General features: G+C 40.1%; 4 protein-coding genes across 30 annotated transcripts; 1 reads left to right on the top strand and 3 right to left on the bottom strand.

Moving 5' to 3' along the window:
• Positions 1-117: 117 nt before the first annotated feature.
• Positions 118-27,840, top strand: LOC111602674 (modifier of mdg4-like). Of its 24 annotated transcripts, none has more exons than XM_023319869.2 (7): positions 118-254; positions 526-795; positions 875-1,014; positions 1,623-2,511; positions 13,561-13,716; positions 14,697-14,822; positions 15,239-15,558. In XM_023319869.2, exons 2-7 carry the CDS (start codon positions 582-584, stop codon positions 15,541-15,543), a joined length of 1,830 nt encoding a protein of 609 aa, XP_023175637.2. In that variant the 5' UTR covers positions 118-254; positions 526-581; the 3' UTR covers positions 15,544-15,558. The 24 variants fall into 24 exon arrangements, with proteins under 24 accessions (XP_023175637.2, XP_023175639.2, XP_023175636.2 ...); XM_023319875.2 differs by lacking the exons at positions 13,561-13,716; positions 14,697-14,822; positions 15,239-15,558 and adding exons at positions 12,404-12,649; positions 12,720-12,811; positions 13,077-13,234 and having other exon boundaries at positions 119-254; XM_023319880.2 differs by lacking the exons at positions 13,561-13,716; positions 14,697-14,822; positions 15,239-15,558 and adding exons at positions 12,404-12,649; positions 12,720-12,885; positions 13,077-13,138 and having other exon boundaries at positions 119-254.
• On the bottom strand, positions 7,820-8,715 carry LOC111602677 (probable serine/threonine-protein kinase fhkB). Its single transcript, XM_023319896.1, has 2 exons — positions 8,651-8,715; positions 7,820-8,537 (listed from the first exon to the last, which is right to left on the bottom strand). The coding sequence occupies exon 2, from the start codon at positions 8,494-8,496 to the stop codon at positions 7,981-7,983; it is 516 nt and encodes a 171-aa protein (XP_023175664.1). The 5' UTR covers positions 8,497-8,537; positions 8,651-8,715; the 3' UTR covers positions 7,820-7,980.
• On the bottom strand, positions 9,033-10,185 carry LOC111602678. The gene is made up of 2 exons (XM_023319897.2): positions 10,066-10,185; positions 9,033-9,499 (listed from the first exon to the last, which is right to left on the bottom strand). Exons 1-2 carry the CDS (start codon positions 10,106-10,108, stop codon positions 9,150-9,152), a joined length of 393 nt encoding a protein of 130 aa, XP_023175665.1. The 5' UTR covers positions 10,109-10,185; the 3' UTR covers positions 9,033-9,149.
• Positions 10,299-12,256, bottom strand: LOC111602679. Of its 4 annotated transcripts, none has more exons than XR_002751630.2 (3): positions 11,767-11,808; positions 11,047-11,150; positions 10,299-10,735 (listed from the first exon to the last, which is right to left on the bottom strand). XR_002751630.2 is itself a non-coding variant. In XM_023319898.1 (2 exons), the coding sequence occupies exon 2, from the start codon at positions 10,722-10,724 to the stop codon at positions 10,455-10,457; it is 270 nt and encodes an 89-aa protein (XP_023175666.1). In that variant the 5' UTR covers positions 10,725-10,735; positions 11,809-11,968; the 3' UTR covers positions 10,303-10,454. The 4 variants fall into 4 exon arrangements, 1 of the variants encoding a protein (XP_023175666.1); XR_002751629.1 differs by lacking the exon at positions 11,767-11,808 and adding an exon at positions 11,478-11,749; XR_002751628.2 differs by lacking the exon at positions 11,767-11,808 and adding an exon at positions 11,809-12,256 and having other exon boundaries at positions 10,300-10,735.

Genomic DNA, 27,840 nt, shown 5'->3' with positions numbered 1-27,840 from the left:
TCATGTGTTTGTCAACACTTGGCAGTGTTGCTTATTAGAGAAACATCGCTTGTTGTTGAGCATCGATATATCGATTATTTAGCAGCATACCTGGCCAGTATAAAACTTTCGTTCATCCCTAGCTAGTATACATTTATTTCGTGGTACTCGTTGAAAAAGTTGGACGCAACTGCGCGTCTCCAGCGCAGTAAAAGTAATTATTTTTAATTTGTGCTTAAACTAAGTATTTTTTAATAAAAATACAATTGAAATAAGTAAGTTGGACTCATTTACATGGTGAATTTAATTGAAATTAGTTTTATTACGTTAAATTTAATCAAAATGATGGCTAAAATATGGATGCCTCGGCACGCGTGAAAAAATTTCCCAGTTTTTTTTTTCACTTCTATATTTTGTATGCGTCTGCATTTTTGATGTGGTTTGACATTTGTAAACAAATGGGTCCCCACATTTAATTTGCTTGCAAATAAGAACTTTATAAATTAGACTGATTTTTATAATTTTAATTTTTTTTTTGTTCATCAGCAGCACACACACAAAGCAGATACAGAAAATTCTATTGATTTCTACGCTCGTCCAAGATGGCGGACGACGAGCAATTCAGTTTGTGCTGGAATAATTTCAACACAAATCTGTCTGCTGGTTTCCACGAATCGTTATGCCGTGGAGATCTAGTAGATGTTTCGTTGGCTGCGGAGGGGCAAATTGTGAAGGCGCATCGTTTGGTGTTGTCCGTCTGCTCGCCTTTTTTCCGCAAAATGTTTACGCAAATGCCATCGAATACCCATGCCATCGGTAAGTACCGAAACAAAAAACCTAACTCGGCAGTAGTTGCCAAGCGAGCAAATTTTTACATATTTCTCTAAATTTGCAGTTTTTTTAAATAATGTCAGTCATTCGGCATTGAAAGACCTGATTCAGTTTATGTATTGCGGTGAAGTAAACGTTAAACAGGACGCCCTTCCAGCCTTCATAAGCACAGCAGAATCGCTGCAAATAAAGGGGCTGACAGATGTGAGTATAAACCCATATACCTTAGCCTTATACGAGAAGAGAACATGAAGCGCTGTTCGCGCGCGCAATACATATAAAGCACACAGGCACACGTACACACATATACAAACCAGGCAAAATTGTCTGTATAAGAGCTGGTTTGACTGTACTCGAATTATAAAACGAAATATGCTACATACAAACGCGTACGTGTGATAGAGATGGCAGTAGTATGCTGTCGTTGAAAAGTGTATTTGTTTCGCTCTCTGCTAGTTTTTGACGATAGCAGTATGCGCGCGTTTTGGTGGTTGCTTGCTATACCCTAACCGAGGAAGCGGTCAATATAATTTTGTATTAAAATATGTAACGATTATATGATATCAGTGTGAGGATTCGTTATTGTTTACTCTATACTCTTGCTGAAAATGACCTCATAAAAATATATGATATATCACCAGTACTAATTCTATATGATAACATTTCTACGTAAGTAGTAATGTTATTTATAACAAAACATATAGTTATATCAGTGGCTATATTATTTAGGCGGATAGTTAACTATTTGTTCTCTTCTCGAGTTGACAAATCATACTAGAACATGAAAATAAAATGTGTATTATAATTTCCAGAACGATCCTGCGCCGCAGCCTCCACAGGAACCCACACCCCCACCAGCCGCACCTCATGTACAACAACAACAACAACAAATCCCCGCCCAGCGTGTACAACGTCAACAGCCTCGCGCCTCTGCTCGGTACAAAATTGAGACTGTTGATGATGTTCTGGGCGATGACAAGGCCACCACACAAATTGTCATCCAGACAACAGCCGCACCACAAGCCACCATCGTACAACAACCCCAACAGCAGCAGCAGCAGCACATACAAACGCAGCAGCTGCAAACGGGAACCACAACAACAGCTACGCTGGTGTCGACAAACAAACGTTCGGCGGCCCAACGGGGCAGTCTGATTGGCACAGGTGCTGTTAAGCGCTCAAAGACAACCACCACAAGTAGCACCACCACCGCCAACGTAATTGACCCACTGGAATCGACAACGGACACGTCTGCCAATGCAGCAACTAGCACACAGCAGCTGGGAACACAACAGATAACCGTGCAGACAACTGTGGTGGCTGGTGATACGAAAGTGCATCAGGTGCGCCAGCAGCAGCAGCAGCAACAACAACAGCAGGCTGCCGCACAAGAGGAAGCTGAATATATTGATCTCCCAATGGAATTGCCCACAAAATCAGAGCCAGACTATAGCGAGGAGCATGCCGAAGTAGCGGGCGATGGCGATACAGCCTACGTAGAGGATGATACCTACGGCGATATGCGCTACGATGATAGCTATTTTACCGAAAACGAAGATGCCGGCAACCAAACCGGTGGAAACACAAGCACCAGCATCGCAGCCACCACATCAAAGGCTGTTGTCAAGCAACAGTCGCAAAGCTATAGCGATTCCTCGTTTGTCGACACCGGCGCGGATCAAGGCAACACAGAGGCTCAAGGTTGGTTGATATTTTGACTATGGCCCGATCCAGTCAATGACTATCGATCGGCTGTCATTAGATATAGATAAAGTATTTAGTAACCAAGCAGTCGAACTTGTGAACTGCCGCAGATTTCAAACCCTCAATTGTTGTAAATATGTTTGCAAATGTTTTTTAAATTGTCCATTGATTATCCTTTCAATTCGGCGAGCAACTCACAATTCGACTCTTGGCTAATGGCTGCAAAAGAACCCTTAAATCTGCTTCAATTGTACGCTGCCATGTCATCAGCGCTTCATCAACGTTCAATGCACATTTAAGAGTTGCTTTATCAGCCATATTAGTTGAGATAAGATTATTACCGAATTGGCCGTTGCTCTATTTTCTCGAAAAGAGTTTTTGGCCGAGCGACAGACCGAGGCAAAATCATTTTGCTAAGGTAGCTGCTCTCGCGTTTTTAAATCGTTTAAAATTGTCGCGGAGGTGAGTAGAGTGTTTAAAAATTACATATAAAACAAACCGGATGTGAGCTAGACCTCCCAGGACGACAACCCCCGTATTACAAGGACTGGCTGGCTAGCCTTGGAACTAATCGGCTTAAACTTTATTGGAGCTGTAAACAAAAGGTACTCTGTTAATGCAGGTAATTCTCCAATTTAGATCTGTAGTATTTGCATTTCATTAACGTTTTCAGCTAGGACTGGAGCTGGAAGCACTGGAAACTGTTGGCCTTCGCTTACCTATTTTATTGTGACGTTGCCACCTGACGAAAATAACAGTAGCTGTCAATGTTGGTTGTTTGTTTTAATAAGATGTTGCTTCGAATGGCTATAGCAACATAAAAGCTTGCTACTAGTGATTCAGGCAACGGCATGAATTGCCGAGTCTGTCCTAAAATGTGTACAGTTAATTCAGTTCCTGGACGTAAAAGTTGGTTTAAGAAGTAGTTCATTGGACAATTTAAGGTATGGGCAAGGAATCCAATTTGAGTCGTGCTTGTTAGATTTTATGGTGTACGGAGGATAGGGTTGCCACTTGCGCTGTCTTCAGCGTTGCCACTTCGATTTACGTTGGAACGTTAAATTTTCCGGGGTTGAAATGTCCAGATGGCAGGCAAGTATTTTAATTAAAAGACGTGTTACCATCGTATGTTTTTGTACGTATGTGTATATTGATTCAATTAGTTCCTAATTCTGTACGTATTTTGTATTTAATCTATGTATTAAAGAAATGCTGAATAAATTTAATGGTTTTAAAATAATTTTTAATTGTTGCCAGATCATTTAGTTCATAAGTCCATTACGTGTTAATGCAACGCTGCGCTTACAAAAGGTGGCAACGCCGTACTGAATCGGAAAGCCAAGCTACATACGTATTTTGTGTTCGTTAATTTATTTTTCTGTGTGATATACATACATATATATACACAATTTCATTAGTGTTTATTTCATTGAATGTGAATTAACAGTAGAGCAGTGTTATGTGAGAAGTGATGCGAGTGTTTTCTTTCCGTGAAATTACAGGCAATCTGATGTGCATGTCTTCTGTGAAATAGCTGTGAATTTGTGCTGTAATATAATATAATTTTATGTTATTAGTTTTGTTTTGGCTTGTAAGTTGGGTTGAAATTAAAGTGTCTTTCCGTATACTTAGTAGAATCTCTATAAACATGTGTGCATACATATAATTATATGTTCAGGTCTGTTCTTTGCTACAATAAAATGCTTAAAGCCAAAAATTGTTTAATGTGCGTTGTTTTATTTCACGTAGCGTCTAAGCATAAATTGTAACTCGTATATTGCACTTAGCTCTAAGGCAGATCTTTTACTCACACTCTTCAATTCTTGTTCACCCCTCTGTATTTATATTTTGTATACGCGCTAATGCAGCTGGCAAAATCAAATTTATACGCAGCCAAAAGAAGAACGCGCAGCTAGTCTACAAGGATTACATATACAACAAGAAGCTAACCCAGGCAAATGGCCAAACCACATGGAGATGTGCAGATGTGCTCAAACTGCGTTGCAAGGCGGTTGTCATCACAAAGAATGGAGAATTCGTTGACGCTCGACGTTTGCACAATCACGAATCGCACGTAAGTCGCATAGGACAGAGGCAGCTGTACAATGTGGAGGAGGAACTGGATGAGTACATCGAAATATGCACATCGAATCCAAAGATATCGCAATATTTGAGCAGCAGCAACATAAGCATCATGACCGCCAAGGATGGCAAGGAGTGCAAGCTGTATGTGCCTGCCTCTGAGGCTACAGAGATTGAGATGCAGGCATTAGTCGACGCTACCGACGAGGAGGAAGAGGAGATGCTCGATCAGGTTGTCGAGCTGAAGCCCATGCAGAAAGTGAAGCTGCACCAGATGCTAAACTTAACCAAAACATAAATTAACTCATCAATTAAATTAAATTATATTATATTAAATGTCACTTAAATAAAACTCAAATTAAAATCAAACTAGTTAGCTTACTAATATGATATATATCCCATATACACTGTACGACATTCTTTATATATACATGAATATCAATGCTAATCCAATTGTAATATTTCTCTCCCTTACAGACGACAGCGAACTGCTGTTCATTGAGAGTCCCTGGTCGACGCCTTGCCTGGTCCTGAATGGCTTCATGTACAATTGCCACAGCAGAAAGAATAGCAAGGAGTATTGGCGTTGTCACAACTATTCCAAGAAGGTGCACGAACAACGTTGTCGCTCACGCTGCGTCCTCGAAAATGGCAAGCTAAAGAGCATAACTGGGGGTCTACACAATCATGCACCGCACACCGAGAAGATAGAGAAGATCATTCAACGAAATCGCCTCGCTGCTGTGAGCACAACGTCGCGGACGAAGCTAAGTCGCGTACACAGCATAACCCAGTATCAGGTGGAGCAGCCGAAGCAGGAGCTATTGATACAGCAGCCACAGCCGCATCATTTGCTGTCCACGGACGCAGCCACGTTGCAGCTAACCGATCATGACATAATGCACGCCTCATTAATGCTCATACACGATTAGACGGCCATGGCTTTTAGTTTATATCGAGTGCAATTTAGATACTAAGTCAAATATCGAATAAAGTCCTACATGTTGTAGACTACATAGTTCAAGATTCATAATCTCTCTCTGAATCCTCCTCCAGTTGTAAGTGCTTAGTTATAATTTATGCTATCAAAAAAATTCACGTATTGTCAACTATTTTACAGTGCTCAGCTACAATTATAGGGGGCAGCTTGTCTACGAGGCTCACACCTACAGCTGCCACTCACGGAATGTACCACGTTGCATGGCCTTTTGGCGTTGCAGCTTTTACAAGAAACTTGGTTGCAATGCTGCACTCACCACTAGGAGGAAGGCAATTACTGGACTACGCGGCAGCCATAATCATACAGCACCACAGCCTTTAAAGACCTTCATGCCCAGAGTTTATACACCATAGAGCTTGTGTAATACTGATTGACTTTAAGACGATGTTAGCTAGTTACTAATTTAAAAACATCTTCGTTTTTCACAGCTTGACTATGGCTACTGCTGGATAATTTCAACATCAACACACGATTGAGGCATTTCACATTTTTCTGCATTACTCTAAGACTGATATTCACATAAAACTTTGTAAGAACAGAGCAGAGGCTCTTATAAGCATCAGGATTAGGGAGTACACTGTCGCCTACATGTTTTTGTAATTGAAATTCCTATGAAGACGCTTTTGGTTGGCTAAAAATCTAATATGATCTTTATGTTTCTTATAGATATTGTCGACGGTTAGTCTGACTAACTGTCAGATCATTACGAAGGCATGACGGCTCTCGTGAATAGGAATTTAAAAACTAGACTAAGAACTGCCAAACTATAATGCTATCTTAACGGAAGATTGATATAGCAAGAGAAAGCCAGCTGCTACCAACTGTAGTCTTCAATTGCCTATTTTCACATTTAATAAAAATTGTCAACTCAAACATGCTATGTTTACTCTAATATAATTCTACGCCCTTGTTATCCAGGACCTAGTTTAATGTAGTATTATGTAGTATGTAAATTCATATACATTCCCAAACCATACTCTAAATTAAGAACTATTCTATTGCAGCATACACTTACACACACCGAACCCGAACTCCTAATGTAAGCAGCACCGTTATACTGCGCCGTGATCCTCAACGTGTGCCCGTGCCTCGTGTGAACATTAAACAATTGCTCCCGGATGCAGGAGTTGTTAAGCGACGGACATTTACGCCAACAACAATAAATTTAAATATAGATCCAGTGACAGCGGTTGCCCAGATGGAGCCTGTGAGAGCCAAATTGAATCTAAGCAATCCAGAGAACATTTTACGTACCTCTAGCAATCAACACAATTTCGTATTTGTCGGCGTGCCCCGTATGAAGGGCAAATGCGTGACATGCCTGAAGAAGGGCAAAACTAATTTGGAACGTCTGACCACCTGCTGTGACACCTGTCCTGGCAGCAACTGGATGTGTGAGCCCTGTTTCGAGGAGCTGCATTAGCTACCAACACGATTCGATTATACTTATATATACTTGAAACAATTTTAGAAATATATACATATATATATATATATATGTGCATATATTTTAATATGCAACATTTGAAGACTCATTGAAATATTCAATTTGACATACATATCTATTAAGAAGATTCAGCTGTTCAGTGTTCCTAAGGTTTCATAGGTATATATAGTATATGTCGGGTCACCTCATTAATTTCTTAAACTTATAAGATATATAACTATCTAGAGTCTCCTCTTAATTGATCTGAATTTTTTTAATAAAACAGAAGAGAAATTAAACTTAGAGTATTATCTCGATTGTTGACCTGACCTAAGCATATTTTATATATATTTATAAATATTGAGTCATAATTCTTGTTCTAATTGGTTTTGTATAAATAGCATTGATAAAATATGGATCTATATATTTGTTTAGAAATCCTACTCATAGATCGATTGTATTCGAGTTAAGATTGGCTGGCAGTTCGTCGTTGTTTGGCACGTTCGCAGTGTCGTCGGCACATTTGATGATTGTGTGGACCGTGCAGCACCTCCAGAGTCTCATCCTTGGTGCGGACACGTGCACGACACTTGGTTGTGGAGCGTGTGGCACAGATCCATTTGGTGCCGCGACTGTTCTCCATGAATTTCACATAGCTGTGCCCACCGTAGTTCAATTTAATAGACTTTCTCTGACCCTTGGTGTAGTAGAAGACAGCCGCTGCAATAGATGGAGAAAGACAAAGAGAGTGTATGTATATAGAGAAGCAAGTGGGGTTTACATTGGAGCTGTATATCATATATGTATATCGAATTACTTGGTTGCTGTTGAAGCCTTAGCTAAGTTTATTAAAATTGCGTTTACTTGAATGTGTATATGCACTATAGAAGCTTGAATGTATTAATAGACAATTGAATCATTACGAACTACAGACACCTCCACTTCCTCCAGCTCTCATTCACTTTTTGCGGGTCAGCACACGTGCGTGCGTGTGCCCTCCCACAATGCCCGTTACATCGGCCACTATCTCCTCGTACTTTAAATGCATGCCAAGATCATTGACGTCGATAGTGCCCGCTGCTTCATCACTCAGCGTGGTGCCCAGCATAGCATCGCTGGACAGCTGCTGGGTATGGTGAAGATGCTGCTGTTGTTGCTGTTGGTCGTGCTGCACCTGTTGCTGCTGTTGCTGCTGCTCCTGCCTAGCTGAGGCTGTTGTGGTATAAACCTTGGCATTCGCATTGCTCTGCTCCTGCGCGGGTTGGATGCGCCTCACTCGCTTCTTTCTTCGCACAATCTCCTCGTGCGTGTGGAAGCGATTCAGTGGACAGACAATGTCATTGATTGTGAACACTCTGGATCGGCACTTTTGATTCCACCATTGATTGCAGCGCCAATAGCGCTTCTCCTCGCCCGTGGACAGCTTTAGAGTCTTCTCAAAGATGAACGGCTGGCCCCCATAAATGAGCTGCATGCGACCCCGCGATGTGGCTGAATATATCGCAACGCTGTTCTCTATAGGCATAAAAGTAAACAAAAAGTCAATTAGTTAAGCTTAATGCAAATGTACTTAGCTTAAAAATGTAATTAAATAAGTCGTGTTCAAGTCGTTTCGCCTCAGGGCTTACATATATTTTTTTCTCAGCTTAAACTCTAAAATCTTGCAGCATGCGTGCGATACGCTTCGAAGGCGGATGATTGTGCTCCGGCCGGGTCAAGCACACCTTGTAGCTGCCATTAGGCAGCTTCGTCGTGGACATTCGAGCATTGCACGCCGGCAGTCCAGTGCGTCGTATGCGGCAATTCCAATAGGTAGTCGGACCGTGCTCGTTGTTCTTTGCATACGCGTATTGGCTATAGACCAACTGCACGGACTTACGCTGGCCCCGAATGAAGCGTAACCTGGGGCACTTGATCAGCGAGCGTTTTCCCTGCGAATTGATCACCGAATCCACAGACAGATAGCCACAGAGTTCAGCTGTAAATGGCAGGAAGACAAATACATTAGTGAAATATATCAGCTGGTTCAAATATGATCAGAAATTAATGAGTAATAATTAATCAGCCATCAAGTTAAATCAAAGCAAAACAAGTTTTATTCATTCTTCTCCACTCAAAGGCCTTAGATTAGTTTGATTTGCCCGTTTTGGTGGTGTGTGGACCGACGCACTGTGGGTTCCGTGTGAGGCACACTTTCCTCGCATCTGGGCCCTCCTGCTGCAGCACATACATAGCCGGATGCGAATGCTTCTGGCTGGTCATGTGAATCAGATCGCCCTGATTGGTCATACGAGTGTTCAGGCGAGCACGACATTTGGCCTTGTGGTACATGGAACACTTCCAATCGCGCGACTTCTGACCCTCGCGCAACTTCTCGTTGGGCGTGTATGTGTTGCCCTCATAGAACACCAAATCCGTACCCCGACTTGATCTCACATACTGTGCCACATTTACAGGAGGCAGCTCATCAGGAGTGGCTAAAAGCAGTAAGAGAGTGAAAATTGTCAAAAATATACTTAAATTTAATGTGTGTATTAATTATAATTGATGGGGGTATGTATATTATTAGTGAAAAGCAGGCGATTCAATTTGAAAAACTATTTATTATACATGTATGTGTATGTGTGGGTGTGTGCGTGGGTGTGTACTTGCTCAAATAAATGCGTTAGGCGGCGACGTGCGCTTGTGATTGTGACTGCCATTGCGCAGCTGCAGCTGCCCCGTCATCTTGTTCTGAATGGCGCGCGCACGGCACTGTCTGCGAAAATTGGAGCACTTGAGATAACATCGGTGACGCTGCTGATAGCTAATCACAAATCGATATCCATCAATGAGCAGGCAGCCGCTACGATCTTTAATGTAGATACCTCGTCGCCTGGCAGCAGCTGCGGCATGCAAATGCAAGAAGTATGCGAGAAGATTGGATTAGTAAAGCACGATGAACAGCGTGTGAGAGTTAGTTATAGATCAATAGCTAGATGATGGTCGAGTGTTACAATTGAATATAGTTTAGAGGGTTTCGTATAGAGTTGCTGTTTATTACGGCCTAGTTCGTGACTTGTGCATTTTGTACAGATTGCTGGCATGATTGTGTTTGCGTTGACTCAGTTTGATGCTGCGACTCGAGTTGGTCACGCAGCGCGCTGGACAGCGCAGCTTCACATTGCTATTCTTCGCACACACCCAGTTGATGGTCGTCAAATACTTGCGCTCCACGGTGTACATGTGTCCATTGTAAAGGAGATTCTGGCCACCTCTCCGATTGGCCACCAGCCAATAGCAGCTGCTGCCGCTGCGCGGCACACAAAGGTCATCTGCAAAGACCGAAAATCGTTAGCTTTGACTTATAGACTGTTTGCCTATAAGTATAAAGAATTGCAATTAATTTCTTTTAAATTTGATCATAAGTCATATTTATTTGTGTCTTGCTTTCTATGGATGATTGTGGTGTCCGCGCAGAGCGGATATCTGATTTGACTTGGTCACAACTCTCGCCGTGCATTTGATATATTTGCAGCGCAGCTTGACGCACTCCCAGTAGCAGGCGTCCTTGATCCTACGGTTCAGGGTGAAGGGCTTCCCATTGATGGTCAGCAAATTATTACCACGATTGCTGCGCGTAAAGCAAACGTCTAAATGATCAAAGTTTTCCTTTCGGCCCAATTTACGTTTCTGCAAAGGCAGCTGTATCTTATAGTCCATTAATAAATCGTCTGAAAAATGCAAAGTTAACAGTTAGAATAGACTAATACTATTTAATACTATTTTATTGGCATTAGGTTTAATCAAAATTCCATCAAATCATATTCAATATTTACTTTTTTATTGATTTCTTTTGTTTCGATTCTTACATGCTTAGATTCTAGGCAAACTTAAAACTACTTTTAAATAAACATTTGTATATCATTATCTTCTCTTTAATTTAGTTTACATTTGTAATATCTTCATTTTAATGTAGTTTTGAAAATGATTCATTATGGATCTTTATAGATTTATTATGATATCGTGATCTACGCTTCCTTACCTTAATCCGACTACTTGTGTCGTCTTTATATGACTTCAACACAGCTCTATTTAAGAACAGTTAAAAATTATTCCATGATTCTGTATATTTCCATAGAATTTTCACTGTAATTATTAATTTAACAAGTTAGCATAGCGTTCGTATAGGGCATCTTAATAGTATTGCAATAAGCATTAGTTTAACTCCTCTTATTATGAGCCTAATTCATTATAATTTACTTTAATATATGCAACTTTTATAACAGAATGGACAAAGTACGCATCAAAAACATTAGCTGAACTTTTTATAGCAAATTAGTGTCTACCATAAACATTGTTGAATTATTATAGCACAAACTCCTTTCAATGCAGTTGCACTATAATAGTCATATTGAATAACTGCAGTTTCAAGCGCTCACTGACAAAGGGGAAGAAAATCATGTTGCAAAATACCTAAGCGTTTTGTTAACTGCACAGTGTCTAACCAAACAAAGTTCGTATCAATCTTTTCAATTTAAGAGAAAGGACAAAGCAAAGAAATTTGCATTTAAATCGGGGTTGACGAGCTAAACTGTGTGTGAATTGCATTTTATGAACTTATCGATTAGAAAACACATTAACAATGACACTTTTAGGGTTTCGATTTGAGATTTCAGATAATTTCACAGATGCGATGCCATAATTTGTACACAAACATTGTTTTATTCTACCAACAACACAAACACAAACATAATATACATACATATATTTTATTTGGCACCAGTATTATACATGTAATACGCACTTTTGCACTTTAACTTTATTTACACAGCTTACATCTGGTTATTTTCTGTACACGTTCTAAATTTTTTAAACTTTTGCTAAACAATGTTATAATTATTTCTTTCAGCAATTAATATAATTCTGTTTTCTCAACTGCGGCGAATCTTGGCGTTGCCACATGGTGTGGCAGCGCTGCCACCCGCTTCCCGCGCAATGCAACCCTGAGTGGCATTTTTATTGTGCGTGCGAGTGTGTGTGTGTGTGTATTAACAGCTTGCTTAAAAGTCAGACATTTTTTTAACTTTGTTAATATGTGAACAATTATTACAAAGGAATTTGTATTACACTTTATTTAAATATAAATGTATTTGTGTATTTTTGCTAGTTTAAACGTTGATTAAGAGATGTGCATTGTTTTTTCTAAGCAACTTCGCGCAATGTGTGCACATAGCTACGTTCGCAACGTAAATGTAGGATCCCTTTACAAACATATTTATTATCAAATGTAAAATAAATAAATTAAGCAAAAATGTAAATGTGTTTTTTTTTGTAACTTAACTTATTATTTATTATGTTTATTGTTAACGACGTTCTCTAATAAACGTGTACATTTCCAGGCAGCAAAGACAAGGGAAAAGAAAATGAAACGGATATAACCATAAAATCGAAAAAGGATGCACCGATACCATTATTTGCCGGCAGCAGCGTGTTTGTCTCGAAAACAGACTTAGCTAAGCTCTATGTGCCGATTCCGCCGATATACACGTCACGTGTTACCGATCTGGTCATTGGTAAAGATAAGTTAAGGCGCATTGCTCTAGGCGAACAGCAGCCAGAAAAGGAAACGTTCCATGCCATCATAAGTATATAAAGAACAGATTATATTATTATGTGAACATGTATAAATGTATATGATATCTACTCTGTCCGCAGCCCATGTATGTCAGGTGTTTGCCCGGCGCGGCGACAAGTTGAAGGAAGCCAATGTCCAGGAGTACATCGATCACAAATTGGCCACTATTAAAGTAAACCTAGCTAACTCGGGCAGTAGCTAGGAATTTCTAATTCTTTCTATATTACTTACCGAATTTGCCACATTGTATGTTTACTGTTTTAACTGAAATAAAATGTAGATCAATTTGTTAATACCCTACTATATATATATATATATATATATCTATCATCCAGCCTGTTTGTGATATATAAACCTTGTCTCTGCATATTTGTGTTCTAACTCTTAACTTTAATTCTAACTCTAACATCATTTCAACATATTTTTTCTAATTGTAGGTGTCATGCAGTCCATCAAAGCACTCTTCGAGGACAAAAACACCAGCACTAATATACAATATACGACAACGCAAAGAGGTCGTATAATGCTCATCTACAATGGCTACAGATATGTAGTGAACAGGCAGAGCTTGAAGAACGTCTTCTGGCGTTGTTCGCGCTACGTGAAACATTGCTGTCGTGCCACCCTGGTCACATCTAAGGTGAACGACGTTACTTTACGTATTGCCGGTTCTCCGCACACCCATGGCCCAGAAGTGAAGGCCGATGAATGTAGTTCACCGGAATTTACAGTAGAGATTCTTGATGAGTTATCCGAGTTACAATAGATTAATGTTTACCGCAATTATCTTTGTTTAACCTAAGACATCTATAACTGGAAATAAATGTATTTAGACACATGAAAGCCTTCATGTTCTTGTTTCACTATTGTACACAATATAACCGAGCTAATTTACTAATCTATTCCACTTTCTATTTTCAGTTGATGTCAAAGTGGAGCTCAGTTCAGAGGCATCAGCGACTCCTACGCGTGTGCCGGAGACCGACGGTTGCTTGGCCGCCTTTGCTGCTGCGTATTTAAGCGATGACGATACAATGGCTATAAGAAAACCGTATACGCTGCCAAAAATACTTGACGGTAAGTTTTATAAGAATATACAGCCCAATCAAAAGACGCCCGGCGCCATACAGGCCACCTGCACCAGTTGTTACGGCTTGATCTCGGGAACTACCAAGTCGACGGGCAATTTCCTCAGCCATATCAAGCGACGCCACAAAGAGCTGTTGCCACTCTGTCAACTCTACTGTCAAGCCAAGAGCAATCTCAGTGGGAGCGGAAATTTAAATATCAAACCTGTCATACATAATGCAATGTCTAGTGCCATGGAGCAGCAGCAGCAGCAACAGCCACCGCCGCCGCCGCTGCCTCAAGCATATGCAACGACCACAGCTCATTTGACAATGCCCATGCCGCTGGCAATGCCGATGTCTATGCCGGTGACCGTGCAGGCACCGCAAATGATGGCGCTGATGCATCATCAGCATCACAGGCAACAGCCAGGCACGTCGATGCCGCAGCTGCAAGCGATTGGTCCTGGCCATGGTGCTGTCTACATTAACAAGGAGTACTAGCCAAGGCTGCGTTGGAAGTCGTTGAGTACCTATACCTAAGTGCAACTTCGTCAAAGTCTTTGATATACAGGTATATATATGTATATATATATATATATATATATATATATATATATATATATACATGAACATATATACTTTGTATAAATTGTCAATTAACATAAGTTTTAATTGTAATAAAAAATCAAAGGTAATTTAGTAAGCTTATATTTAAAGTTAGTTAAAGAAGTTTGTAAAATAAGTTTTAGTATAAATGCAAAGTTAAGATGCTTGTATATAATAAAGTCTATAATACACCTTTCATATGTATGATGTATGATTAATTCTAAAGTTAAGACTTAGATTTAGTATTGTAACCAGTTAAGTTAACTTCTTTTTTGTATATAGATATATCGACTAGCCAATACAACGAACCCTCAAACTGTCTATTGAGAAATCAAAATCTTTTAATGTTTCAAAAAGCTTTTTCTTCTCAATCTCTTTCAGAGACAACGAAATCCAAACGTAGGAAGCAGGCCTTACTCTTTGATGGCATCGCTACCTTCAAAGTGATTGGCCACAATTCACCTAGATTCCATTGCTTCAAGGATAGGATTCGTGTACGGTTGCAAGGCATGTGTCAATACAGATCTGAAATCAAATATCGATCAATTCGCGCTACTCATTCGAACCAAAGATAAAAACTAAAAAGTCAACAAGAGCAACGCCAGTCAAAAAAGGACTAAATAAATTATTTGTATTTGTATTTTTATAATTTATAACTATGTGATCAAATGTTCATTATCGTTAGGATAAGGAGCGCGAAGTTCTGAAGTTCAATAGCGGCCTTTGGTGCAGCGAGATCTCGAAAGGCAAAGGATTTGTGTTACTATGCGTATAGTCATCATTTATGAAATTAAACCAAAAATATTACGAGAATTGTATTAATAAAATATTAACTAAAACCACTTATATTTAGTTTAATTAATATAGAGTTTGCGCTTAAATAACTTGAAATTAAACAAAAACGAAAAATTATTCCATTTCAGATCGCTCCCGCAAGCGCAAACACCGTGACTACGACGGCACAGCGGTCTTTGTGGCCACAGCTCGCAATCATCCAAAGCTGATAATTGGACAAAACCAATTCATATCCCATCGGGGCGTTGGCAAGATTGGAACGTGGCGCTGTTCGAAACATTCCAAGGGGTGCAAAGCGCGAGTTTTTACCTTTGCCATGGGCACGGAAATCAAATACCGTTTCTCATGTGCTTCCCACATACATCGCAGTGTTAACACAAAGTCAACCTATTTTAAGAAGAAGCTAGCCAAGAAATTCGTTAACCAAGAATAACAAAATTCGACAAATGTGTAGCCACTGAGGTAAACAGAATTATAACACAAGTTTTCATTAATTTAGTCTCGCTGTATGCTTAATAAGTGATTGTTCCTATTGTCAACTATATAAATTAGATTCAACATTTAAATGTTGTTCTCAATTGTTTAAAAACTTTTGCATAATAAAATGTCTGTTACTTGAATAGCTTTATGATATTGTATTGCGATATATCCAAGAGTAGTAGAGTTGTCAATACCAAATAAAAAGTTAGAGAAACTAAATTTATACGCATTAGATTTTTTGCTTGATTCTAACTGTTAGACTATTCTCGTATATAGAATTAATAATGGCTCAAATTTCAGTAAACATTTATGATCAGGTTTTCTTCAGGTTCATAGTTTGTGACATATTTAAAATAAACTTTGTAGAGGATATAAAAATAGTTGTATCAATGATAATACAATAGAGTAAATACATATTTTTAAGCCGAACATTTCGTTAAAATTGTTGTCTAAACTAATAGTATGTCTTTTAATATATTATACAAACAAAAAATGTTTATATTAATAGTAGTTAACATGTCATATAAATAGCTGTTATTATTAACTGGCTTTCAAGCAGGTATTTTCAAATTTACATGTTTAGATTTTAAATTAAAATTGACGGTTTTGCGTTAAGTCTAGGCGTAAGTATTTCGTTGAACAGTTGTGTCTCAGGCTCATGCTAAGTACTATTCGATTGCTTTAAGATCGATCGAGCGAACGACTGTTCTACGTAGCTTCGAACTTAACCATTTGATCGATTTGATCAGCCCGATTCCAGCCGTGAATGCGATCTGCAGCGGTTAGAGAGCTCAGTTTCTTGTGTATGAGCATGCCCGAAGCTTTAGCTGCCTCAATACGCTTCGTGTCGCCCATGTGATTGTGAACATCTAAAGCAAATCACGTAATTATAATAAGGGAACATTCATTAGCAAAAGGTCTTATTCGCACAAACCATTCGTTACATAGAGATCATCGCCAATGGTCTTCAATCGGCTGCGGCACTTCATTGAACGATTCTGCACGCACTCCCAATACAATATATCATTGCTCTTGCCATAGAATTTGAGGTTGGAGCGATAGACGAAGTTGTTGATGGTCAGTAAAGTGCCGCCCTTCCGGCTAATCAGAAACGTCTGCGGGCCGCAATTGTGTACGTGCTGCGTCACTGCAAAAGGAATAAGAAAAGAAAGTAAGTTAAGCTATGAATTGACTAGGAATGGCTAGAAAATATGCAAAGAATTGTAATTATTTTCTAAATGTGTGTTGCTTACGTGCTAGATATTTAAAATGGAATCTCCGCTTTATTGTCCTCAAAGTTTATTACAAACAAATTATTAACTTAAAGAATTTTGTTTCATTTTGTTTAGCTTGTTGTAAAGTGCAGTATGTAAGTTGCCTCGAAACGTGATTATTAAGTATATATATGTATAAATGTAAATAGTGTATAGTGTAAAACATGTAAAAATCAATTTTATATAGGTAGACATTCAGATTTTTCCCCGTTTGTTATTTTTTCTTGTTTTGCAGCGCCTTTTGCAAGCGACGTTTTATCCGCTCACGAAAATCAGTTGGATCCACCTCTTCGGCCTGGACGGGTTTTGCACTCGAGTTTTCCTCCGTGCCACCGTCAGGTGCGGCTTCGCTCATTTCTGCTTCCTCAATTGCATGTATTTCAAAGACTTCGCCCTCCTCTTCCTCCTCTTCTGCGTTTTCCTCGCTTATTGTGCTCTTTTGTATAAGTATTTCCACTTTTGGTTCCGGCTTGGACTCCGCTGGCTTGACTATTCCCTCGCCAGGCATAAATTGAGAGGAAGTTACGCTCTTGTCGCTCGCCTGCATAAAATGCACGTGTTCTCCATCAAAGGGAAACACATTCTTCTGGTCGCACACTACGCGCACTTTGCACTCCTCTCCGTGCTCCCTGAAACAGCACTGGAACACTGAGAACTCGGCCTTGCGGAACGAAAACTTGAACAGATGTCCCTCATAGACCAGTTTTACGCCACCTGCGCGAAAGCAAATGTCTTATTAATATCAAGAACTTTCTTTTTAATGGATGCAACAAGTGGACTTACCTTTCGTGGTGGAGGCATACACAGCTGGCCTGCTGGCAGCCAGGTTTTCGGTGGCCGCCTTGAGCTTGTCGAGCAATTTGAGTTTTGGCTGGGCATCGTCCACTTTTGTTTTAGGGCGACCGCGTTTACGTGGAGGAATTACCTGTGGTGCGACCAATGTAGATGTGGCTGTGGCTGGGGCTGTAGTTATAATGAAGTGGGATAGAGAAACGAGGTTAAATAAATGCGGCTCAGCATAAAAGCAGCTTAACGGAAATAAAATAAAACACAAGTATAAGGGCTTGAGAGTATTTATTAAATAAAAAATAAAATATAATAAAATATAAGTGCACTGTAAATCTAAATCACAAGTTAAGAAGAAGCACTGTACTTGAGATTCAAGTGTTGCCACCTGCTAGCTGTACACAGTTGCCACTCATGTGGTACAACTGTACCAAAGTTTATCAATTCACGAATTAATAATCAATTAATTTAAAATAAAAAAACTTATAAAAGCTTCTTGTTTTAGAGAATATATAAAACTTTTCTTGGTGTACGCATCATGAAATATACAAATGTTTCTAAGATTGTGCGAAGTCGTATGTATTATATTATTTAATAACAATATAATTTTCATAGAGTAATATTTGCCAAACTAAAGGCTGGCAAAACTAATCACAAATTTTTTGAATATATTTAATTTTTGGTACACATTAGCGCGTTCAAGTGGCAACGGTGAGTAAGTGTTGGATGTAGCGTTGCCATATCAATGCAACCACAAGTCAGCCATCTTTTTATTATTTCGCCGCATTCTTGTAATTTTTCGCCGCGATTGGCTACGCTTGGTTTTACTTGCTAATAAATTTTATAAAAACTGTTCCAAAAAGTTCTTATTTAAAATGTGCCAAATAACTGAAGTGTCTTTGTGCAAATGTGCTAAATGTGCTGCATGTGTAAAATGTGATACAATTTTAATGCAACGCCGACACTTGGCTGCAGCACGCGCATTATCTTTTGCGTTGTTTGTGTATTGTGAGAGTTGTTGAACAACAAATTTTGTGTTTAGTTTACCAAAAATGGCAGTTAATTTGAATTAAAGAAGCGACTTGAGCTTAAAGGCATGCAGTGGTAAGTGCTGTAGCTTTTATAGTTACCATAGATGCTACAATTTGCAATGTAAACTATTTTTGTATATCGCATATTTGTGTATATCTATGTATGTATACCCTGAATAAAGTTTTTGCTGCCTTCAAATGTGTGTTTTGCTCTAAACTAAGTGATTTTTAAGGACACAATCAAGTCAGAGGATCCAAACACAAATTTCCCATTTTTCATATACAATTGCAGGCGTTAACGCTGCCCAGAATGGACAATTCATAGCGGAACTGCCTAACAGCGTTTGGATAAACAAATACGATTACTACTTCACGCGCAACCAGAAGCAGGGCTATAATCTGATCTTCAATGGCTATATGTACAAGAAGGAGGCCAGCTTTCGCGCCACCATCAATTGGATCTGCTCCGATGGCAATGGCAAGCGACTCAACGAGAACAAATGCTCCGCCCGTGCCATAACTAAATTCGAGGGCGGCATCAAGTTGGGCAAAAATCCCCACAATCATCCACCACGATTCACGGGCAACACGCTGCCCCCTAAGCTCATGACCAAGGAAATGTTATTACAACAATACTAAAATAGCTAAATCTCAAAAAAAAAAAAAAAATTAAAAAAACAACGCGTCTTGTAGTTCATTTAGTTGTGTATCGGTGTACAGTGAAAACTCAAAAAACAAACAGCAGCATTGTGCAAAAACTCGCTTATCTGCATACTATTTCGAATTCCCAGTATTTTCCCCTACTTTTATTGTTTTGCACTTATTGTATTAATTCTTATTTATTTTCTTGTGAAGTCTTAAACTGCTGGCTTTTAATAGAGTTTCACTGTACTCTCTAACTAAGCTAAGCATCGTCATAGTATTTAAAGTAGACTCAAACGCTTACGCTTAAACACATAATTTGAAATTTGAAATTTGTATCATCCCCAACCCAAGCAGCAGTCAGAGCATCACTATCGTCCACAGCTGAGGCATCTGTGAAGTTCAGACGCACGTCCAACGGCGAGTATCTGCTAATCGATGGACGCTGCTATAAGAAAACTCGAGCCATGCAATATCGCACCTACTATCATTGCGTGACGCCCAACTGCGCGGCTCACTACGTGCATGTCGAACTGAGCCGCCGTCCACGTTTGACCAAGCACAATGGCCATGCGCCGCACTGCAATTAGCTCGAAAGGATTACATATACACATATATATAGTTAATCATAGTCTTAACCTTAGACTAAGCAACTGTAACTAGTTGAAATGAAAAGTTGTAACCGAAAAGCAAAGCCTTGTCTTTTATTTATGCAGCATTAGTAGCAGCAACAGTAGCCGCAGCAGCAGCAACTCTGTGCAACTCTCTGAACCCATTCTTTATTTAATTGCAGTCAAGTTCGACTATCCGATCAGTTTGGACGACGACGAAGACGATCCACAGCTCGAGTGTCAGCAGCATCGCAGCGTCAGCGGAAATGGAGGTAGCACCAGCAGCAGCGGTGCAGACAACAGCTCGCCCTTCTTTATTGTCAGCAAGTATGGTACTAAGCAGATAATGCTGAAGAATCACACCTTCAATCGGCACATCACTCGAGAGGATGTCACCTATTGGCGCTGTAGTCAATTTGCGGTGCTGCGCTGCCGTGCCCGGCTTAAGACCAAGCAAGACACGCTCACCATTCTCAACAGCGAGCACAACCATGAGGTCATCTCAAAGGCGCGCAAATATGGTTCTCTGAAGCGTCAGCGTGCGGAGGCGGCAGCTCGGGCGCGCAAGGACGACACGAAAGCGGAGGCAAACGTTTGAATTAGTTAATCTTAAGCCAAATGTACATACGTAAAGACAAGCTATACATATATATAGATATATACATATATATATATATCGCATACTCTCAATATGTGTTAAATAAAAGCCTAGTTAGAGACGTGCTCAATGTGTATATATGCTAACTATATTTCAATTTAATATATTTATGTTACTCTGTAATCTTTACTAATTGCTTGTACGGTCTCTTTTACCTTATTGTAGATGCCATGGCCTATTACTCATACATAACGGGCTTTCGTGGCAGTCGCAAGTTGAAGATCGGCGAGTTTACCTTCACCCGGAACAAGGCGACTGGCTTGAAGACCTATTGGTCCTGTGCACGCGCTGGCGCTCACAAGTGCAAAGCGCGCGTTGTCACCGTGGAGGATCGCGATGTGATTGTCAAGTGCAGCCAGCACAACCATCCGCCATACTAGTCCTGTTTTAAGTCCTTAGCAGAAAATAATTAAATAAAACAAAAATTCACTTCAAATGCTTGTTAAATTTGACTTAAGCTTAGCCTCATAATTTGTAAATATTTCTACAAGTCAAACTAACGTTTCTTTAACTCCCTTCACAGACGACCTGGATGATTTGAATCGAGCTGATATCAAACACTCACTGTTAACCTTTGTCCGAGGTCAGCGTGGCTGCAAGCTGTTGGCCTTCAATGGACACAACTATGTACGAAATCGACGCAGTGGCCTGAAGACCTACTGGATCTGTTCCAAAAAGGTAGATTCTTGACCTTGATAATCTAGCTCTTTGAACAGCCATTAATATATCAGTCTCGATCTGTCAAACAGGGCAGCACCAAGTGCAGCGCACGTGTTGTCACCAATGTGATTGAGGGCGTCCATAAGATTGTGTTAGAGTCCTGCCATCATACCTGTCTCAACTTCGATCGCAAGAAGCGTTTGTCCTTGGTCACTCCGTTGCTCAAGACGGAACACAAGCCGTCCATCAAGGCAGCCCTAGCATCGGGTTTCGTCAAAACGGAAGCTGAGGAGGATCTGACGCTCGAGCTGCGGTCACTTAATCTAAGCATTGAGGATCTGCAACAGCTTCAGTAGCTGGCTAACCTTAGGCTAAGAAATTTTACTGAATAATTCAAAATAAATTGCAGCGCATAAGAAAATGTATAAAAAATATGCCCAATTTATTGCAAACTATATATATATATAGAATTATTTATAAATAATTAACGCTAATTTGTCGCCTTTTACATGTACTTTGCAGTGCAGAATCGTCGTGCTTCGGCTCCTGCGCTGCCGTGGCCAATGACTAAGCGAATTCGTCAGGCCAAGTCTATGGATGACATACAGTATATCAAGACGCCCGCAGGGAATTGCGTCCTGCACAGTGGGGGCCATCGGTATTTGCGGAATGCTGCCTACAAGGACAAGATCTATTGGAAGTGCAGCAAATGGCGCAAACAATGCCGAGCTCGTATTATAACCAACACCACGGCCACTGGACAAACGCGTTACGCTATCAGCGGCATGCATAATCATTAGTCTAATCGTTCTATTAATTAACCGAATTTTATCAAAGATTATAACTTAAACTGGAGTGATTAATATTGAAAGCAGGTAAGTGTTGCTTGAAATTATCTAATTTATTTGTATTTTTCCTAACTTATTGCATTTTTATTTTAGCTTTAGCCGTCCCCGAGTCAGCTTTTATTTGTATTTGTAACTGATTTTTAATTTATGATCCACAAAATATAAGTTGTTGAAATCAATTGATCGAATCTTTTTATTTGGTTATTTTTATCTTAGAAGTTCTTTTGTTTTTAACTAATCCATTAATCTTTCGCTTCTTTCTTGCAGCGCTGTTCCCTCTGGATCCTAATATTTTGGGTGACTATGGCAACGAGAGTTTTTTGCCCCGTTCTCGTTCCCGACGAGGATCTCGTCGCCAGCAGACAATACGATGTGGTCTATCCAACAAATGCAAGCTCACTCGCACCCTGGATGATTGGGATCGAGTGCGATATGAACGCACTCTCAATGGGGATGTGCTCATCTATGATGAACAGCGTTTTACGCGTCGTGGCTCCTACGAGGATACTGTCTATTGGGCATGCAGCCAAAAGCGTCTAAATTGTAAAGTGTACATGATTACCAACAGGAACAAGCCCACCTATGTCGCCATATCCGGCGTGCATAATCACATTTGAAATGGAAATATTACTCAATATGAATTTTAATCTCTGATATTCTTAATAAATGTTCGCACAATTCCTAACTTAGCTAGCCTTATGATTATAGCACTACTTTTATGTTATATATCGTAGACTCATCCAAATAACTTTCATACCGGTTGCTAATTTTTGTAAAATCTTTACAGAGATCGCAGTCTTCGGCACGGGACAGCGGGGACGCACAGTTCTACTCCACAACGACCAGAAGTTTGTCAAGAATCGCAGCTCCGCGTCGCGCACCTATTGGATATGCTCTCGCAAGGTATGTCAGATGCTTCCTTACTCCGTCTTATTGTCTAACCGCTTGATTGAATGACTGACTGACTGTGCGCCACGTCGAATGACTGCATCTATGATTGACAGTTAACTTATAGACTAATAAAGTATCTGATTAACAACCTGGCTGAGTAAGTGCTTGATTAACGAACTGACGGACTCATTGATTAATTGTTCGACTGATAGACGCACTGACTAATAGATTGACGAAATAACAGCTTGATATATGTTGTTCTGTAGCTCATGTATAGTATTTCCTTTATTTTTTATTTCATAGGACGTGACGATATGTCGGGCGCGTGTGGTGACTGCCCTGGACAGCTCGGGGCAGTCGCGAATTATCAAGCGCAACTTCGAGCACAATCACAAGCCCAAGTTCTTGCACCGAGGTGTCAGCCTCTCCCACCAGCTGTCGATCATTGAGGGATCTGGGCTGCTGAAGAAGAGCAAGACCAAGACCAGCCTGCCGCTGACTAGCAAATCAGCCTAGACTTAAGCTAGGCTTAAAACTGTTCTGCAACAAATTGTTCTTAGTTAGTTGAAGCTAAATAAATAACATTTTGATAGGACTTGCATACAAATTTATTATAATACTCGCAAATAAGCCTTTACGATGAATGATTTTCTTTGAACTTGTATCTAATTTATTTCGCTTTTCCTTTGCAGCTTTTCACATAGATTTTGCCGACTCGAAGAAGAACGGCGGTAAGCTCTTGGTGATCAATGGTTTTCGCTTCTTCCGCAACAAGAAGCGCGGGCATTTGCAATATTGGAAGTGTCGAAACTACTACAAGGAACGCTGCCCGGCCATAGCTATTCACGATGAGTCGACGCTCATTTTGCGGCTTTGTCATCAGCATCAACACATGGAGAGCAATGACATTGAGATAAAGCCGCTGCCGTCCACGGCGAAAGAGCAGGTGCAGGAACAGGAGCAGGAACCGGAGCAGGATCAAGAGCGGGAGCGGGAGCGGGAGCATGATCGAGAGCCGGAGCAACAACCCGAACTCGAGTTGCAGTCACGTGATATTGCTTCACCGGAGTTGCTCCCAGCTAGAATCTTGTCCAGCCGTCCGCCCCCACCGCTCCATGAGTACAAATCGAAGCAAAGCTACGAATTTTAGTTTTACTGTTAACTTGCTAGCTCGTAAGGATCTTAAGAAATGTATTAAAGCACGCAAATATTCGCATAGTTTTTCAATGTGCAAAGACCACTAAAACGAGGAAATCAACTCGTATATGACTAATTCTAACTAATTGATTGTAAAATATTCCTCTTTTTATTTCTTTTGCAGTTGTTGCTGCTGCTCCACACAAGCCTAATGTGCAATTCTCGGTTTCAAAACGCGGCGGCCAGCTGCTCTGGCTGGATGGCTTAAAGTTCTTCAGAAACAACGAGAATCGCTCCAACTTCTTTTGGCGCTGTCATTGGTATTATCGCCACGTCCGCTGCCCGGTGCTGATCTGCATGAATAAGTACGATTCGAATGACTTTCGACAAATACACGAACATTGCCATGTCCGACCGGAGCGCAAGGAGAAGCAGCAGCAACAGCACCAGCACCAGCAGCCGTCGAGCAGAAGCAAACGCGTTTAAGATCTAATTTAAGTGCACTTTTTTTTGCTTGTAAATAAAATGAAAGAAAAAAGAAAACAAACTCCAGGCAGAGCTGTAGCAATATTTGGCATTTGGCTAATCGATTATAATAATGTTGTTATCCCAATTGAACGTTAACTAATTGTTTTATCATTCAACATTTCCCTTGCAGTTGTGCTGGCCAATGAGGAGGTGCCCAATCCCGAGGACGTTTTGGTCTTCTTTACGCAATCGCTGCGCGGCCGTCCAGCTATAATGGCCAATGGCATACGGTTCCTCATAATGAGCGAGAATAAGAAGAAGATTCTGTGGCGCTGCAGCTCAATGGCCACCAAGAAATTGAAGTGTCCCGCAAGAATAACTATGCTCAAGGAGAATCCACCAAAATTCATTATCAATAAGGCGGAGCACGTGCATGCGGAGCTTAAGCGGAATAAATATAGCTCCAGCAAGGCGCATTCGATGACCCAGGCACAGGATGCTGCGCAAATCAAGCTGGAGCGTGAGATGGAGGGGGCGGTTAGCTTTGAGCTGCATCAGGAAGAGGTGCAGGAGCTGAACGAGCTGACAGACGATGCGATCTAAAGATAGAATTACCAATTGTATAGTTCAGATCAGCTTAACTCTATATTTCTAAGAATAAAATTTAAAAAAAGTGTACATTATACGGCCACTATATCTGATTTCGATTAGCAACAGATGTACTAGAAGCCCTTCTCACATATATTCAGATATCGTATCTTTCAGATCTGTCGCACTATCTCCATATTAAAGAATATAGTTATGCCAACTAGCTTAAGATCTACAGAACTTGAAACTATCTAATAATGTTATATAATCGTCTTGCTCGTATTTTTAGATCTACCCAACTTCTGCTACGTGATCAGCCAGAAGGGTCGCATTCTCCTGCTGCATGAGGGCTTCTACTATGTCCGGGAAAAGGCTATCAACAATAAGACCTATTGGCGCTGCACCCAGTACACGACTGTACTGAAATGTCATGGGCGTATTCACACTCTGAATGGAAGTATTGTCCACTTCTGCAAACACAATCACAGCCAGGAGGAATACGGACGAAAGATGAAGAATGCATTACGTGGGCGTCACTAGGTCAACGGCGGTACCTATACCACCTTTTACTATATAAATTTAACTGTTTCTCATTATATTTGAACCTTTTGTTTTCCAACTATTGAGTAATTTAGTTGCGGTTTCTAATCCTTAGATGGTGTCACACGTATCGATCTGGACTACGCATGTTAGTTCATTGCTTATCGCTTAATTTATTACATTTAAAGTATATAACAGTTGAAAGTTTGGTGGGATTCGGTCCCTGATCTTTTACCAGGTTACCAGGTTAAAAATAAAATAAATTAATCGTGTAATTTGCTTCAAATATTCTACCCAGGACCTCAGTTAGGGATATTTGAGATTTAGGTTATATTTGCTTAAAATTTAAGGATTTATGTTACTACATAGAGCATATAACTCAATATAGAGGTTAGAGGACTTCATGAATTTCCTTTGAATTCTTGCATATTCTGATTAAATTTGGAATATATATAAAATATTATAATAAGTCTACAAAGTATTTGCAAATAGAAAAGCTTTCTGTGTTTAGATGTCCGGCAGTATCAATAAAGGGTTCGAATCCCTGTCGTCTTTATTCTAGCCAAAGCTAATTGAAAGTTTCAGAAACTGTTGAATAATGTTGATTAATATTCCACGAAGGTTTGTGGCTTGTAGTTTGTTTGTATTTTTGCTATACTACGAAAAAAGGTTAAACAGGATACGAACCCTTTGCTGTACATAAATATAAAATGTTCTTTAAATATTACTTAAATGTCTTAAGTTGTGCTCACGGGAAGAGGCTTGGGTTCGACCTTCGGAACTCATCTATAAACATGCCTTTTCTGCCTTTGTTGTAAAAATAGTTTTAAGTGAAACATGATCTTTGTGTCCATATATAGAGTGCAATTTTGAGCTCATAAATATATGTATATACTACTAATTGTTCTATACTAATTTATATTAATTTTGGAACTTATTTTTGAAATAGGTAAATAAAATTATTAAACAATTTGCAGCAAAAGCTTTCGATCAAATTAAAAGTTCAGTCGAATTGGAAATATATTTCTTATCACTAATTCCATATATTTGTATGCTTCTCCATTGCAGATATCATGCTGTTGGCCAATTTTACGAGCACTCGCAAGAGGAAGCGCAAGTTGCTGATAGACAAACACGAATTCGTTATGGATCGGAAACTGAAGAGCAGCATCAATTGGCGCTGTGCGCGATATCGCAGCGCCAACTGCAAAGTGAGGGCAACGACGCACGAGCTGAAGAGCGGCCAGGAGGTATACCGGATCAAATATGCCAGCCACTCACACAGCTGAGCAACGCAGCTATGGGAGCGTCGACGTACGATACAGATTAATGTGGTTCCAGTTCGAAATAAAAATTCTTTTACAAAGTCTAGACTATTCGAATTAGCCTAATGTCTTCTTCTTCCTTGATATGTGACTACTACTATAGTATCAACTATTTTTATATAGATAAAAGATAATGCGGTTTCCTAGGTCTAGACTCTAGATACTACGCGAAGCAGCTAAGGTTAAGAAGAGAAGGAAGAAGTAAAAGAGTCTAAAGACATTATATATAAATAAATAAACGTAAATCGACTTAAAGCTCATTGTATATAGCTTATACATAATATTCGTTAATTTTTCAGAGTCACTGAGCCAAGGAGGAGTACACGGTGTCGACTACAGCTAACAACTAGTTTAAAGTGGACCTATTTCGAAGTCTAATATAAAGATGTTTTTGCAAATGCCTGAACTAATTCTCGTACCATAATGCACGTTATACATTAGTCTGTATCTGTTTTGGATATCAGTTAGCTAATTCAACTATCTTTCTCTCTTTCCTTGCAGAACTCGTCCGCAAGCAGGGCATCATGATTGTCAAGGGCACCAAGGGCAAGCCGAAGTTGTTGATGGGCGGCTTCGAGTATTTTCGGAACAACAGTCGGGGATCGAAGACCTATTGGCTCTGTGCCAGAAACCGCTATCTGCGCTGTGCTGCTCGCATAATCACCTGCTCCAGCACAGGTGAGCTGGTGGTCAAGAACCAGCAGCACAATCATGGCCCACAATTTCCAGGCGAGGGCAAGAAACAGGCGAATGAAACGATGAACAGCTCACAGTAGCAGCAGCAGCAGCAG

Source organism: Drosophila hydei, unplaced genomic scaffold, assembly GCF_003285905.1.
Source record: "Drosophila hydei strain 15085-1641.00,03,60 unplaced genomic scaffold, DhydRS2 tig00008144-arrow-arrow-pilon, whole genome shotgun sequence".
Taxonomy (NCBI): domain Eukaryota; kingdom Metazoa; phylum Arthropoda; class Insecta; order Diptera; family Drosophilidae; genus Drosophila; species Drosophila hydei.
The sequence above is the reverse complement of the archived record's forward strand: the minus strand, read 5'-3'. Positions and strand labels throughout refer to the sequence as shown.